This window comes from Anguilla rostrata, chromosome 9 (assembly GCF_018555375.3).
Source record: "Anguilla rostrata isolate EN2019 chromosome 9, ASM1855537v3, whole genome shotgun sequence".
NCBI lineage: Eukaryota > Metazoa > Chordata > Actinopteri > Anguilliformes > Anguillidae > Anguilla > Anguilla rostrata.
The window spans coordinates 8,733,317-8,749,115 of NC_057941.1; the positions used below are offsets into that span (position 1 = coordinate 8,733,317).

A 15,799-nucleotide genomic window follows, 5' to 3' on the forward strand; every position below is an offset into this window, starting at 1 on the left:
AGGGATCATTTAAAGTACCAGTCCAAGGCTAGAAATGCACCTCCAAATGTGCGGAGAATCAAGGGGTTTCCCTCAAAAAAATTTCCAATACCATTTCTTTAATAAATGCATAAGAAAATAGATTTTTTTTTTTGACATCCGAATATGGCAAGTGTGTGCACAATTATGAAGAAAAATATCCTCAAGGACGGTGGTCTCCACGTAACCGATAGGCATTGTCACAACACCCACGTCAACATTCGTAAATGAAAAAGTCCAGTTCTGGGGCGAGAGTTTCATTTTAAAAAAAATAACAAAAGTAATGAAACAAAAATAAATGGTTCTCATCAAAAAAATATACACACTGAAGCTTAAGACAAAAGTAAGCCTTCTTGGTACATAGTGCTTTGGTTATCTGTGGACTGGAGAGGACAGGCGAGACCGGAGAAGGATCTTATTTGCACACGTATCTCTCCACCGTCCTCTCGCATTTCTTACATGTCACATAGCAACACCAGTGGTATTTGCAGTGGCACCTCTCCACCAGCTTCTCCGTGTAGGGGTTGTAGCCCCGGCCGCAGCACATCAAGTCACAGCTGTCGCTGCCGTTGGAGGTCTTGTTACACTGCCTGCGGAGAGCGGAGAGAAGAAAACAAGCTGAAATACCTCAAGTGCCGCCGCGACGACCCGACCGAGAGCAGTACGGAGAACAAGGCCGAGTCGACCGCGCGGTCACGGCGCCGTCGCGCGTTTGACTCCTGTTGACAGTTCGCTTCAAGATCGCCGCTGTTCTGAACGCTCTCTCCGTCAGAGCATTCCACCGACCGCCGACTTCGACCCTAAGCAATCCCCAAAAATTCCTCTCAACCCCCACCCAGGCCAATTCCCTCATTGGCTGACAGAAAAGAAATGTAATTATGTGACATGAGCAGGCAAAAGCACTACAGGACAGACGAAATAGGTAAAGACAGCCTTCATTGATATTTTTCCTATATTCTGGATTAGAATTGCGGCACCCTACGCTGTTAGGTTAGATGTTAGGAGAGGGCCAGTTTCACATTGACGTAAAATTTTAAAAACTCTTTGAAGTATAACAAATATGTGCGTGACAAAATGTTTTCTAAAATACTGGCAAATTTATGACATGATCCAAAAGCATTTTTCTTGTGCAATGGAATATAGAACAAGCCTTTAGATAAATCTCTCTCTTTGTTTTCCAGCCATGGCAAATACTAAAGAAATCATGGGTGGTTAATTATTGCCATGCTGTGCAGAGTCAATACTGTCTCACAGTGCTTCGTACTTCCTCAAAGTTTTAAAAACCTGACATTTTTTGTCAATTAGTCAGCAGGGTTCTTTCTGAATATATTAACTTGTCATTTATTCCTGTTATTCCAAAGCCTATTCCAGGAATCTCACTGGGGTCAGTGGGTGACATCACTCTGACCACGCAGTACAACATAAAGTCTAGGCCCAGCAGGAAGCAGGGCCTGCTTGCGCTTCCAGAGACTCCCTCATGAGAATCACGGGTCAGGCTGAGGCCTTTATAAAGGACGACCATAGCGCCTTGCGGACCCCCTGACCATAGCGCCACGCATCACACAACGCCCGCCCGGTGATGACTACTGACGGCGGCCAACGGCAACAAATGGCCAGGTGGGCCATGTGACTCCGTGAGAGCGCTAAATATAGATCCGGTGACCACATGCGCTTAATCTTATCTATTCGCAGCCGCGGACGCGCTGGGCACGGCGAGGGCACCTGATACGCAGCGCGGGTTCCGTTTATCTGTCTGGGGCAACGCTGTGACACGTGACGTTGATTTGAGCATGAGCTTCCTCTATCACAGTGCACTCATGTCCCACACAGTGCACTAATGCAATCACAAACTCCAGTGACTTTTCCACTCAGAGACCCAAGCGGCTGCACAGTCTTTGGGTCTTTGCAAACAAAGCTGGCAGGAATAGAAATATTCCTATGGGTAAATCTTGGCTGCTGTAGGGCAGTGAGACATGCCATATTGACATAAAATAAATTAGAACAAATATAAACGTTGATGCAAATTGTTTTGTAAGTTAAAAACAATCAATACAGAAAAAGCAGGCATACTAACTGCAGATATCATACTTGCTTCACATTAGAAAATTCCTTTTTCTAATGCCAAATGGTTCTGCTGCTATAATGGTACAAAGCAGATGGAAAAACAAATTAAGACTATTCAAGTGAAAAAAAAACAGAAATTTTGGAAGAGAATGATGGTCGTATCTTTTGGCTACCTCTTTGTGGTATGTCTGCCAAAACTCTCCGGACAAGTCTGTCTGACACTTACATCAGAAAACGATACTCAGGCAGCAAATTGCTCTCACGTATGAGTTCAGTCAAATTCGAAGGATATTCGCCAGAGAAATACCCCTGTTAAACTGACCGGGCCTTTTGATCTCTGAGCCATTTTTCCTCTGCCACACACTTTCAAATCGGTATCAGCTGAATGCATTCCAACCACCAGAATAACTACATTACCCACACGGCAAAAGAGGCGCACCAGAGACAAGCGTACGCAGCACTCGGCCCGAAGTCACAACAGCCATGTCAGTGACACGTGCACGCACATGCCACAGACAGGGCAATCTCTCGGAGCCACTTATTTTATCAAAGCTTTTAAGCAAATGGTTCCACTGAGGAAAAAGGGGTTAATTACATCAACATCCTGGACAGGACGGCTTGAGGCGGGGGGAAAAACACGGGCAATGTCAAAGATCTCCTCACTGTTGCCTAGAGCACACAAAGTCAGTGGAATTAATGATTTACAGTAATCTGGAAAAAAAGTGACTGCCAGCAGCAAAGTAGGCAAACCACTCCAGTCAGTCCACATGAAAATGGTCCTTCGGACGGAAATATTTTTTGTTTTACCAGTTATCGTTTACTTACACATTGTTATTTCAGGTACAGAAAAGCAGGACACATCATGTAAATACATTTTAAAAATAAATCAACGTAGCGATATTTCACTGCTCACTGTCAAAAGCAGTGCACATAATCTGGCTGGGAAAATTTTTCTCCTTTCCTGAGCAGCAAGCCTTTGCTGCCTTCTAATTCAGTCAGAAGCTTGTGGCCGCTCACCTGTCCTGAGTGCCAACGGATCCCAGCTTCTCGTTCTTGGAGCAGAAGTCGGGCGAGCTCTGGAGGTAGACCAGCTCGTTGTCCCTCACCGGCCGGATGTCGATGTCTTTGGGGACCAGCTGCTTGCGCGTGCCCATGGGCCGGTGGACCACCTTGGTGGCGGACAGGTACTTGGTCTTCAGGTCCATGGCGATGTCCTTCAGGTCCTGCAGTCCCCTCCAGCAGGTCCTGATGGAGCAGGAGCCCGAAACGCCGTGGCACTTGCACTTCATCTCCAGGGCGTCCCGAAGAGCCTGCAGGAAACGTGGGGCCCGCTTACTTCAAAGTGCACGCGGAGGGACATGTTCCTTCAGTGACTAATGCAAGCCGACATCTACTGCACCATTCCGGTGACTTCCAGTCAGATGATTTAATTCCAATATGGCTATTTTATCTTTAGTGAAATAATATTTATTTTAAGAGAAAATAAAATTATGGAAGAAATGATAGTAATGTCTGCATTAATTTCACCTTAAAAAAGATGGGAGAACCTTAGCACATATCCATTATATTGATTTACACACAAATAAGTATATGGTTGTAATTACTGGGGCAATATTGCTGAGTAATGAAATATGTTAATTAAACATATACATATACATTAGAAGGATACTGTGAATACATTAGACGGATACTGTGAAATACTTTAGAAGGACGCTGTGAAATACTTTAGAAGGACACTGTGAAATATGCGACCAATGACAGGCTCGACAGCCGCAGCGCTGTACCTGTCTGCCCACTTCGCTGTTGTGCAGGTGCATCAGCTTGTTGGCGTGGGAGCCGGACTTCTTCATCTTCATCGGGGCGTCGGAGAACTTGGAGCCCATGACCAGGCCGTAGTGCAGGTTGTCGGCGCAGCCGCCCCAGCGGTAGCCGGGCTCCGGGATCTCCCCGGGGATGGGCCCGCAGGAGCACAGGCGCAGGTCGCCCGACGTGCAGGCCCGGGCGATGGTGTGGCTGATGGCGGCCGCCGACAGGGCGTACACGAAAGCGGCCTCCCGCGTGCCTGCCGAAGACAGAAACGGAGGCGGAGGCGTGAGCACCCACTGGGGCTTGAGAGGACAGGAGGGAGGAGGACCCGATCGCTGCTTGTGTTTTTGGCCATCCTCATGGAAACTCCGAGCTTGCGATGGATTCCCAATTAAGGACAACAAAGGAGAACTTCCGGCCCGTTCTCCAGCATAACGGGACCAACAGCAGGGAGACGAGCACCTGGTCCAGGGTGAAGTTTGACAACCAGGGGGCACACATGTCACAAGTGGATGGCAGACATGAAAGGACCATGCCCCGACTCATTAGGGCAAACTCTAAAGTGCCCAAACCTACAGTCCACCTGATACTGACACCTCTTTCCAACTCCCTCTTTAGAAGCTTGACAGATGGAAACCATCTTTTCAGTGGAGGCATCATCCAGCTATTTTTCCTGTCTTTGACTGGGCTCCAGCTCTTTGTAGTAGGTTTATAGCTTCACCCAGACTTTGTAAACCTGCCCTGGCACTTTCTCATATTGGCAAAGGAGTTGCACTCTTGGCAAGCGGACAGAAAAAACATAAACCCATTGAACGGGGGAAAAAGCTACATGACGGAAACTTGTGGTGAAAGATCTGGCAGGATGTGTGCATTTAAGGACACAATCAATCAGACAGCATGCACACAAGGCCTTTGTGCTACAAAAAAATCCCAATCTCAGGTAACATCAAAGACCTGTCAATTATTGAAATATCATGAGTGTGTAATAGGAGTTCACTGGTTGGCTATTCAATATATTACTTCAAATTTTACAAAGGTATTATGGCACAAGGACATGGCACAGGAACTAACTCCAGTCCTCGAAGAATTTATACTGCCATGAAAAAGTGAAAAAAGGAATTAAACAAATAAAAGCATGGGTCAAACCCCAGTCAAGTGAAAACTCATAACAACATCTCACATGCAGGAGGAAGGCCATTGTGAAAAAATCCCACAAACCAAAAAAAAAAAAAAAGAAGTCAAAGAAAAAAGCACGCCCGATCATTTCAATAAGAGCTCGCCAGCACATCAGTACTGCTTGAACGACAGGCTTTGTGAACAGGAAACAGCGCCGGGGAGGTGGATGGGAGCGGCGAGGGGATGACTTCTACTTCACAGAGCATTACACAATAAAGAAAGGCATCCACAGCCCAGAACATTCCATCCTGTACATAAAGACCACTGAGAGGGGGCCTGGAAGGTTTCTGCCCGTCCTCGTAAATTATGTCTGTACACAATGAGACAGCCCCACGGATCCTATTGAGAGTGGTCTGCTGTGCTTTACCAGCAGAAAGGGATTTGAGGGGGGGAGTCAATAAAAGGTAATGCAACCAATTTTTTTATGGGGGGGGGGGGGGGAGGTGAAGGAGTGGGTGAGTAGTACCTCTCTCGAGGTCCGGGAGGTACGGCGGTCCGCTCTCGATGGACGAGCAGTTCCATCGCATGTCGGCGAAGGTCTTCTGGCAGGTCTTCTTGACCTCGCGTGCGGCCTGGATGATGGTCTGCATGAGCTCCAGGTTGCTGCGGCACAGCTGCACCTGCGACGAGACCAGGCCCTGCAGCTGCTTGCAGTGCTGCGTCTGGTTGACGTGCAGCGAGGGGGGCGTCCGCGATATGGCCCTGAGCAAAAAAAGGCGCAAGGACACAGACGCACGCGCACAAACACAAACACACATGAGCACAGAGGACAGCTCGGCGTTAATCAAACTGATTATGTCTCTTTTTTCTAAATGATTATTTCATTTTTTTCCCAGAAATTTGTTATAATGTTCTCATTTCCCATTTTTGGAGGTAACACTGAAAGAGTGTTACAGCAGATATGTGAAACATAATGTGTATATCGCTGCTAAATACACAAGCAGAAAAGCTGCAACTTTCAAATCACAGAACTACGGCTACAGAGAATTATACCAGTTATATAAACTAGGTATACCCAACCCATTTTACAGGTCTGGCACAATCAGACAACATTCTAAGTGTTTTCAATTACTTAGAATGCAAGTTACATATTAGTCCTGCATGCACTCAAAAAATGAATTGCTAGATAACTACATAACAAGCTAAAGTCACATACTGTATAATAATATTGTCCATAATTTGCCCATAATTTTATTTTATTAAGTAAATCCGATTATTCATTTTTTTCAGTGTGGACATGTTTTAATCAGCCATGAGCGGCGGTACTTAGAATATTTTAAATCTTATTCCTTAACCTTATTATGAGGAATATTTTGGACTATATACAATGGAGACTTAAAACAGGACAGGCAACAGACAAAATGTTTTTCTTCCGAGAAGATAAATTACAATAACGTTTTCTCATGTTCCTTGATAGTAATTCGCTGCAATTCTCAATGAGAGCACAAAAAGTGATTTGTTGTACCATATCTTCTACAGGCTCCAGACACTGCTCTCCATGGCACCCAGTATACCCGTCACTTCAGGCCTGTTTCCGATTAGGAACAGGGCTGCACTGTGCCCATGTGGAGTGGGGGCTCTCTCCCCATTACCCGCTTTTAACAGGTGTTTATTGCCCCATGTGTTTTACATTGAGCCATGTCTTATCAAAGCGACATAAGACTCCCCTTCCATCTATCACATATGGGCATGCAGATTCGACACCGCTTGCTGAAAAGCTATGGGAAAATCAAATGACGACTTTCTCTAAGCGTGCAACAAAACCACAGAAGCTCACCATTATCTACAAATCCCAAGCAGGCTTATTTCTCTGTATTTCATCGGAAAAGTATATCCTATAATTCAGCAGCAGTTTTTCACATCGTAGAGATTCTAATCCATTTCACTTCACCGTCATTTTTTTTTTACATTTACATGCGGGTACATGATCTTGAAACTGTTTTGAAAAGTATTTTGTGTGTGTGTGTGTGTGTGTGTGTGTTTGCGTGCGTGCGTGCGTGTGTGTGTGTGTGTGTGTTTTTCAGGCAGGCTTTCAGTTATTTGCAAATAGCAGCTTGTTATGGCGGGTCAGTTAGTGACCACAGATTGCAGTGTTTTGTTTTAGCTTGCGCATACCACTTTTCCTTTTCCAATCTTCCTGCGATATTTTCTCATAATCATACCACAGGAAAATGCTCAATTTTTCCAAGTGGTAATGGAGACCTATTAATGTAGCAGCATTTGGGTTCCAATAATTTCAACACATAACAGCACTAATCCTTTTGACTCACAAGGCTTGGGCCCTCTGGCTGAAAAACATCCAAGTCTAAATTATACGTAAAAATAAAAAAAAAGACTTTGATTCTCTTTCAGGCCGAGTACATATAAGAACATAATAATTGTGCTTACAGCCATTTGATTGCAGAGCAGTGCTGGGACAGCAGCAACAGCGAGAGGAGACACAGTGGCAGAGGCTGAAATGTTCTTCTCATGGTGGCGGTCCAGCTCAAATAAGAAGGCAAGGCAGGTAGAGCTGGTGAGGCGTTTTGGCTCAGAGAGAGAGAGAGAGATTAAAAACCAGCGACCATGGCACTGTTCCCTCTGCTCTCTGTTTTCAGCCCGCTGAAATAAAAAAAAAAACAGGGAGCTGCAGTTACATATGTTTCTTCAGTAAGTTTTAATCAGTCGTAAAATGCAGTCAGATTTGTTCCTGAATATTTTAATTTATATCCGTAATGTGTTGAGTGTTAAAGAACCAAATAAATAAATTAATTAATTAATACAAGGGAAAACACAGTGCAAATGAAAAAGAGAAGAGAAATGTATTCTGTTATGTCAGTTAAATTTTATTTAAAACTTTTGGCTCGGCATCATGAAATGATATATCGATACCAGTTAAGATCAACACATTATATCATACAAAATAATATCAGATTACATTGATATACTTGGCAAAACTAAGACGAAGACTCTTGTAAATAAGGTAATTCTGACAACCAGACAATCTTAAGAACGACAATGTTAGATATTAATGAGAACAAGTACCCAGGTTAAGCCCACACACACACACACACACACACACATATATATATATATATATATACTGTGTGTGTGTGTGTGTTTTAAGCATAATATAACAACTTTTTTTTAAAACTGAAAATCTAAGAATTGTTACACTGGACTCTGCAAACTTAAAAATAATTCAAACTATATAAGTCATACTCTGTATGAACACATTAAAAATTGATACACGTGCCGCGAATTGCCGAAAAGCAGGCTGGAAAATATAGACACAAATGAGTAAACGCAGGCTTAAAACCAGATCATTTATCATTAATAAACAGCTTTTAACAAAAACAAACGTTCCGCTATTTCAACACTACAGAAGCCAGTGTATAGCTTGTTTCCATCTATCATTTATTAGATCATTTTAGACTATGCGAGAGATATAGAACCCTCAACCCGTCTCAACCCTGTGGCATGCGTCCCTGTCATTCCTGTAGGTTAATAAAGTTGTTCCATTTAGCCTTGTGAAGCTTAATTAATTTTCTCATCGCAGGAAAAGCAGAGGATGTTTGCCAGAATTAAATGTTAATATGCTGGCTCCGGTTCAGTGCCGCGCATTCTGCCCATTCTTGCTAGTTCTTGTCCAGCTCATTTGGCTAAACTCGGATCACGAGTATAGTCTACATTAACAGTAGCCTATCATACGCCGTGGAATTTTCTCATCTTTCCATACTAACCGAGAGAAAAAATGGATAATCTTAATAAATGGATAATCTTTATTCTTTCCAAACTCATATTATACATCTTCATCTTAGAATGAGCTTGTGTCTGAAATAAAAAGAAAGCTCCTTACCTTCTTTTTAAAGTTTTCTGATTGTTATCAATTTTGGAGTAAGATTCCACGACAATATCCTTTTATTTCAAGTTCCACCATCAAAAAATGTTTGTAAGTCCACGATATTGAGGAAATAGCAACTCCAAAGATACAGAAAGCATCATTTGACTGTGCGCTGATAGATATTTGGCGCTACAAGCAGTCAGCAGGTTCCTTTCGGGCGCACAGCTCGGCAGAGGAATGTGTTGAACTCACGGTAACGCTGCAGCTCGTGCTTATATGTACCCTGCGCGGCTTTGATCTCACTATGATGTCAGGCACGATTAGCATAACAAAGCATACAGGATCTGAGCTTTCTAGGGGAACTAATGCATGCGCTATACCGATAGATCGCGTTCTCTGGTGTTGCAAATTTCAGACATTTTGCGCACGCACCGTTACGTTTCCACCAACGGATAACGCTGCAGTGGTAATAGGTCATGATGACCTATGTGGCTCACACAGGCTATACAGGGCATATGTAAGAATATCATCGTGAACAACAACAATTATCAACTATTACAACAATAATAACAACAACAATACTTGTCATTATTATAATTATAGTAACAACAGCACCAGCAACAACAATAATAATAAACAACAATAAATAACGTAACTTGAAATCGAGAAGTAGTCTATAACGTACAGGGAAAATGTATCACCAGTTTTAACTCTCCATAATTCTTGTGAAATGGAACCCGCAGACAACCCTCAGATTTCAAACATTTCCCCCTGTAAAATGGGAATATCCTATTTGTTTTTTTCCATCTATGGTACATTTTGGACTAAAACTGTATGTTAGAAGTAGGCCTAAAGATGTCCTCTGCGCATGTGCTTCTGGTTGTCAGTTAATCTCTTGAAGAGAATTCCGTTACGCTCGCAATTTGCTCCACAGTAAAACACCACACACGCTATTATGTTGGCCTATGTATGTGTAGTTTCTTTTGCGCTTTTTCTATTTTATTTTTTACTAGAACTGAATTAATTAACGACAACGTTAATTGCGTAGTAGCAGTAATTTGCTACTTTGGAACAATCAACGTTAACTAAAACCTTTGTTATGGAAATTTTCTTTAAATGTTTTATAGACCTGTGAGCCCTGTATTTAATTTCAAATGACCATATACCCATCTTGTAGCGAAGACATTTTTTTTAAATTCAATTGCACGTTAAGCTAAAATGTTCAATGATAACCTACTTTAACGCCAACAACGTTTATATCCACATGGTCCACAGTTGGAAAATGTACTCTGTCAGAGTAAAATGTACTCCGATAGAGTTGAAACACAAAGCATTTTGCATTTTGTGCCGTGGTTAAGATATTGGTTCCATACATTCCATTCATGTCGCTTAACAAAATATATTACTATTTGCTATTTGTATTTTTTTTTATTATCTTAATTGTGAGGCGCTTAGGTTTATCATTCTTTTAAATACTTTAGATAGGCCAACAGTTATTCTAGAATTTTATTTATCCTGGGGTATGCTGTTTTAATTCAATTCAAAGCCGTTTAATTTGGCTTATTTTAAATAAAGTTTCTTGAACGTTACCCATTTCGTCATATTGAATAGTAATGGGGTTTTCTTTCATTTTCATGCTAGTACTTGATGTATTTTGTGCAGCCTATTTGACGTAGTGTTATGTTACTGTTTCGAATTTCGACAGGTTGAATGTGCATTAGGGAATGCATTCATTGTCTATTTATTTATTTATTTATTTATTTATTTATTTATTTATTTATTTATTTATTTATTTATGATGAATTGAAAATTCAACCATATAGAATTTTAAAAATGTATTCGCCGTGCTCCATGACAAGAGAAAGCTATTTGTCCATTTAATTTATTTCTAATCCGCCGCGACAAGTTGTCTACATAGCCTACCATACGCCGTTATCATGTTCTGATCTTATGCACCTCTCTACGGAGCCCAAACCGTTCAGGTTTTGGCATCGCCTGTTATTGTTTTGTGTTGTACCCTACTGTGCAACGTATTAAAAGCAGAGAGTACGCTAAAAACGCGTTGTATTGTTCTACAGCTACTTAAGTTTTTTTTACGAAATGCGAAACAATACGAATTATCGAAGTTAAATTATTCCACAATCAGCCAGTTTTTTTCTTGGTTTAAATTCCTCTATCGTCCCACCGTCAGTCCACCACAGGCAATGCCGATGCTCATTGTTAACGACCCTATGATGCCTGACGCTTTTTATCTACCATCTGTTCCGAGGGAAGAGTAAAGATAAAGCACCATACGCATAAGCATGCATAACGTACATCATATTTTAGACAACTAGACATCACGCAAATATAAAGAGGGTAACATTTAAATGAATGTACTTATAGTTTAGACAACTAATGGCAATTTACTCACAGCAACAACTGCAACAATAACAATAACATACTACCACTACTACTATACTACTACTACTACTTATAATAATAATAATAATAACAGCAGATTCAATTTCACTTTCTGATCGATCAGCTCATAAATCAGAGCACTTTATGCGAAAAAACACATTAATCTATCATGGATATCACGAACAATAGAGAACATAGCCTACATTCAAGAATTATACTACTGAAAGTTACCTATATTCCATACGTTGAATATTTGCTGCGTGAACCTCCTAATATTCTATAATGTTCTATAGACTGTTAGCCCCCTCAACCCCCTTAGGGATTAGTCAAGTGGACTGTACTCAAGTCTTGCCCGCAGGCATGGTTTAAACCACTGACCTCGCTACCCGGACCCGATGTACCGGCGGATGCAGCACTCGCTGTAGGGATTAAGTGCTGTCACGGTTTCTTACAGCAAGTTTGATCATGTGGAGACGCATATATGGACCAGAACGTGCTCGCTTCCTTTTGCAGAGGAGATCATAAAACTCACTCGATTCCTAAATATGGCGTAATGCCGCAGGTTTTAAACAGAGTTACTATGTTTATGAAACGTGTTGACGTCTTGAAAGTTTAACATAAATTGGGTTACCCTCAAAAAAAGTATGGTTCTGGCTTATGCGAAGAAATCATTCTGGTTATATAACTGATTTAACAGACAATTTGTTTAATCTTGCTAATGGTCTTGTAAGTATGTTGGAAAACAGGGTATGATATAGTGGCCTAATGTCATATCATAATGATAACAGTAAGAAGATCGAAGAGTTCCTGATGATGTTGAATTTCAAAGCCACAGAAAGCTATATATTGATGTACAAGTGCACGTGTGCACACACACATGCATGCATGAACACGCGCACTCACTCACACATACACACACACACACACACACACAAGGCTGCATGCGTAGCAATTAAATTATCTGGGTAAGGCAAAAAACCTGAACTAATGTTCTCCAGTGACACAATATTGACCTTTTCAACAAATACTCTCCATTCCTCCCAAATTCAGGTTTAAATCATTGTCCTTTAATCTTTACGGTTTACCTGACAAGCTATATCTGAGCTGACAAGTGACAGGATAAAAGGAGCAAGATATTCTAGAAGAAAACAGCAGGAAAAAAATTTAACAAGAAGCAGGCAGTCCCTGTCGCTGACTGGTCCATGTGTTATATGCCAGTGCTCTTTATCTCACACTGTGGCATTGGTTCGACAATATGTTTATTGTAGTATCATTTTGTACAGTTTTGACTTTGTTGTGATAATATAATTCCTGTAACCATATACCTGTTCAGGTAGTCTTATTGCACGCACTAATCTGTAAGTCATTCTGGAGCAGGGCATCTTCTTGATGGATAAATGTAAATGTAATGTAGTCTTCCTTGACCCGAACCTATTTCTGTTCAACATTTCATTTAGAATCCATTCTTACTGTCATATCATTAAGTGCGTTTCTATGTCTCACTTGTAAAATCATTTTTAATCTTAACCTGATTTTCTAGTGAAAGAAGACTGATGATTATATAAATATATTGCATAATTTTCTACATATTAAAATAGCAGAAAACAATTGGTTGCATAAAATAGGGTTGCTTCAATTCAGTTATACCCGAGGAAGGCTGCAGTGGCCCATGTTTATCTGTTAATTTCATCTTTAAGTTCATAGGGACCAACATTTGGACAGTCACAGCAGACATGGGTGTGAGGCGAACAAGTAAAGTGACCTACTGCCACAGTCTTTCCTTTAAGGTTACTGTAAGAGGACCCTGTGAGACAAGCAACAGTGTTTTCTAATATAATTTTGTATATGTGTGTTTGTGTGCATGTGTATGTGTGTGCGTGCGTGCGTGCGTGTATGTGTATGTTTGTGTGTGTGTGCGTGTGTGTGTGTGTGTGTGTGTGTGCGTGTGTGTGTTAGGGAGAATGGCTCTGTATTACCTACTAAACCTTAATCCATTCCACAATGAGGAGGTGAAGTGGATTCAATGCAATTGTTTAAATGTTTGGAAGCACCAGTGCTTTCAGTCAACAATGCACACCCATTGTCTCTTATCTGAGGAGGATCAGAGCCAATATCAGAAGTCTGGGAGCAGGGCCAGCAGCAGATAAGGGGCACTCCCCTTTCACCCCTGGGATTTGTGTTTGAATGGGCCCCTGGGTCAGGGGAGCTGACTCTGGAAGCTGGAGCTGTCTGATGCCCTTCTCTGACTCCGGCGAAACTTTTTCTTTCAGCCTGGCCTGGGCTCCTCGGCTGTACGACTGTGAGTCTCATCAGAAGAACATACCGCCAGTCCTCCCTGTCAGTGTCATGATACTACCCCCAACCCCCCCCTCCCCTCCACCCCGACACACACGCACACACCCCACACCCTTCACCCCAAAATCCCTCTCCACTGCACTCACTCACAGGGCCCTGTCCTGCCCTGGAATGTAATTTGTATAGCCTTAAAAGACCTCTTAATGCTTCTGCATGTGGGTCATGTGTGCGTGGGGGTTTAGGCACTTGAGCAATTTTACGCTTTTCCGAGTGAACTGACTGCACATTTGATTGTCTTCAGGTGTAATTTTTCCCCAACCCCACCATACACGGGGTTGGGGAAAAACTACTGGACTGCAACCACTTAACATGTTCATTAGTTTGATTTTGGTTTCGCTTTTAGAGCTTGCCAGTCTGCAGATATTATGTAATAAGGTATTTGATGATGCACATAACAATCAAAAATATCCAACCATTTTTGAAAAAGTTGAAAACATTATAACATCCTGTCTTAATGTTCTATTCCTTTGGTAGATTGACTGTGCTGAGCAGTAGTGTAAATCATTAAACAAAGCTGGCTAGTCCTTGTAATCATTATTGTTTGTGTAGATGGATAATAATAATAATAATAATAATAATAATAATAATCCTCATCATCATCCCCATCATTGTAATAATCATAGTGGTTTGGTAGATACTGGAATAAGTACCACTTGGAAAGCAAAGGTTCAACATTAAGATTAAACTGTCAAACCATGGGACTAAATTGCCCCTGGTGTTTGATGAAGATATCTACAGGAGTACTGTTCAGTGATCAGTGTACCATAATTCTATTGCTCTCCTAATTCTCTTCCAATCCTCTCACAAAGGTATGTCTTCATATGTGTATCAGAACCCTGAAGACACCACAAAGATACAGTAGCAAACATGTAAATGGATGAATCGTACTGATTTTAAAAATACGTTTTTAACATATTGGTATAATATATATATATATGTTTACATGATGGATTCCCAATATCTTGCGCAGTTAACAGTAGAAATACATTGTCAGAGGGCTGAAAGAAGTCAAATTTTGGAGAAAGCTACATAAACATTGAAAACGTTTTTATTTTTATTTATTTTTTTTTACTTTTAAACTAATCAGAAAAGACTCTTAATCCTCTGGCACTCTACAGAACAATCTGCTTACTGAGCCATGTTAGCGTTCATCAAAAGGAAAAGCCAATGTTTTTCATCTGATAACATACAAATAAAAAATCAAAAAAATGAGTCATTCTTTGCGGAACAGTATTTTCTTGCAGCATTTACGCCACACTTTATTTTATTCGGTTTTAGCATGTGGCTATTTAGGGCCAGCTTTGATATGACTGCCGATAATGCATCTGCTGTTGAGCCTGTGTTAATGAGTTTATGGTATGCAGCTACAGACGTTCACAAGGGACCCCCATGGATTTTCCTCACATAAAACTGAAGAGCAATTGACATCTGGTGTGAAAACAACCGCGGTCAGTTGTGAAGCTACAGGTGTCCTTGGATCCTTTTCAGGTTAACAGCAGGGCGGCTCATCATACAGTAGACTGACACAATCATCACTTAACGGATGCGCTAATGAAATGTGCAATAAATAACTGCGATCTTTTCCACTGTTGGTCTCTGAGACTTCAAAAAGTTGTAGAAAACATCACCCAGATGGCTTACAAGCTTTCAAATTATGGTTCAAACTTCATAATTCATTGCGGTCCCTCCATAAATCAGTCAGCTCATGTTGATGATAAATGTTTATCAGCCAAGGTGCCCCTTTCACTAGATCGTTTAAAATATCACTTTCTTTATTTCAGCCCATCTACATCACAACTCAAAGAAAAAAACATTTTCTACGAATAACGTGCCATTCAACTTATTCTCAGATATCTGGAAGGATGGCAAATGACGGTAAATAAATAAACACATTGCATATCATGTGTTTGTTTGGGTTCACCGCGTTAATGTTACACTAGAACTTTCCTTTTACGCCATTCATGTTCATGTATTTGGGAAGTTCCTGTGAAGGATGTGCTGGAGTAGCTGCTGTTAATAACTTTGGACCAGAAGGAAAGGCATCATTCAATCACAGCAAAACAGCTCCCAGAGCGTGTTTTAATGAAAGGGTTGTGAATTGCTGTACTTCAGAAATACCCGATTAATTGAGACGTCGGGGGGGTAGTGAGACCA

General features: G+C 41.4%; 1 protein-coding gene across 2 annotated transcripts; it reads right to left on the bottom strand.

Annotated features, from left to right (window-relative positions):
• Positions 1-285: 285 nt before the first annotated feature.
• Positions 286-11,810, bottom strand: wnt11 (wingless-type MMTV integration site family, member 11). 2 transcript variants are annotated; one of them, XM_064350120.1, is made up of 6 exons: positions 11,669-11,810; positions 7,453-7,665; positions 5,531-5,766; positions 3,867-4,144; positions 3,100-3,392; positions 286-608 (listed from the first exon to the last, which is right to left on the bottom strand). In XM_064350120.1, exons 2-6 carry the CDS (start codon positions 7,533-7,535, stop codon positions 434-436), a joined length of 1,065 nt encoding a protein of 354 aa, XP_064206190.1. In that variant the 5' UTR covers positions 7,536-7,665; positions 11,669-11,810; the 3' UTR covers positions 286-433. The 2 variants fall into 2 exon arrangements, with proteins under 2 accessions (XP_064206190.1, XP_064206189.1); XM_064350119.1 differs by lacking the exon at positions 11,669-11,810 and adding an exon at positions 8,903-9,149.
• Positions 11,811-15,799: the final 3,989 nt, after the last annotated feature.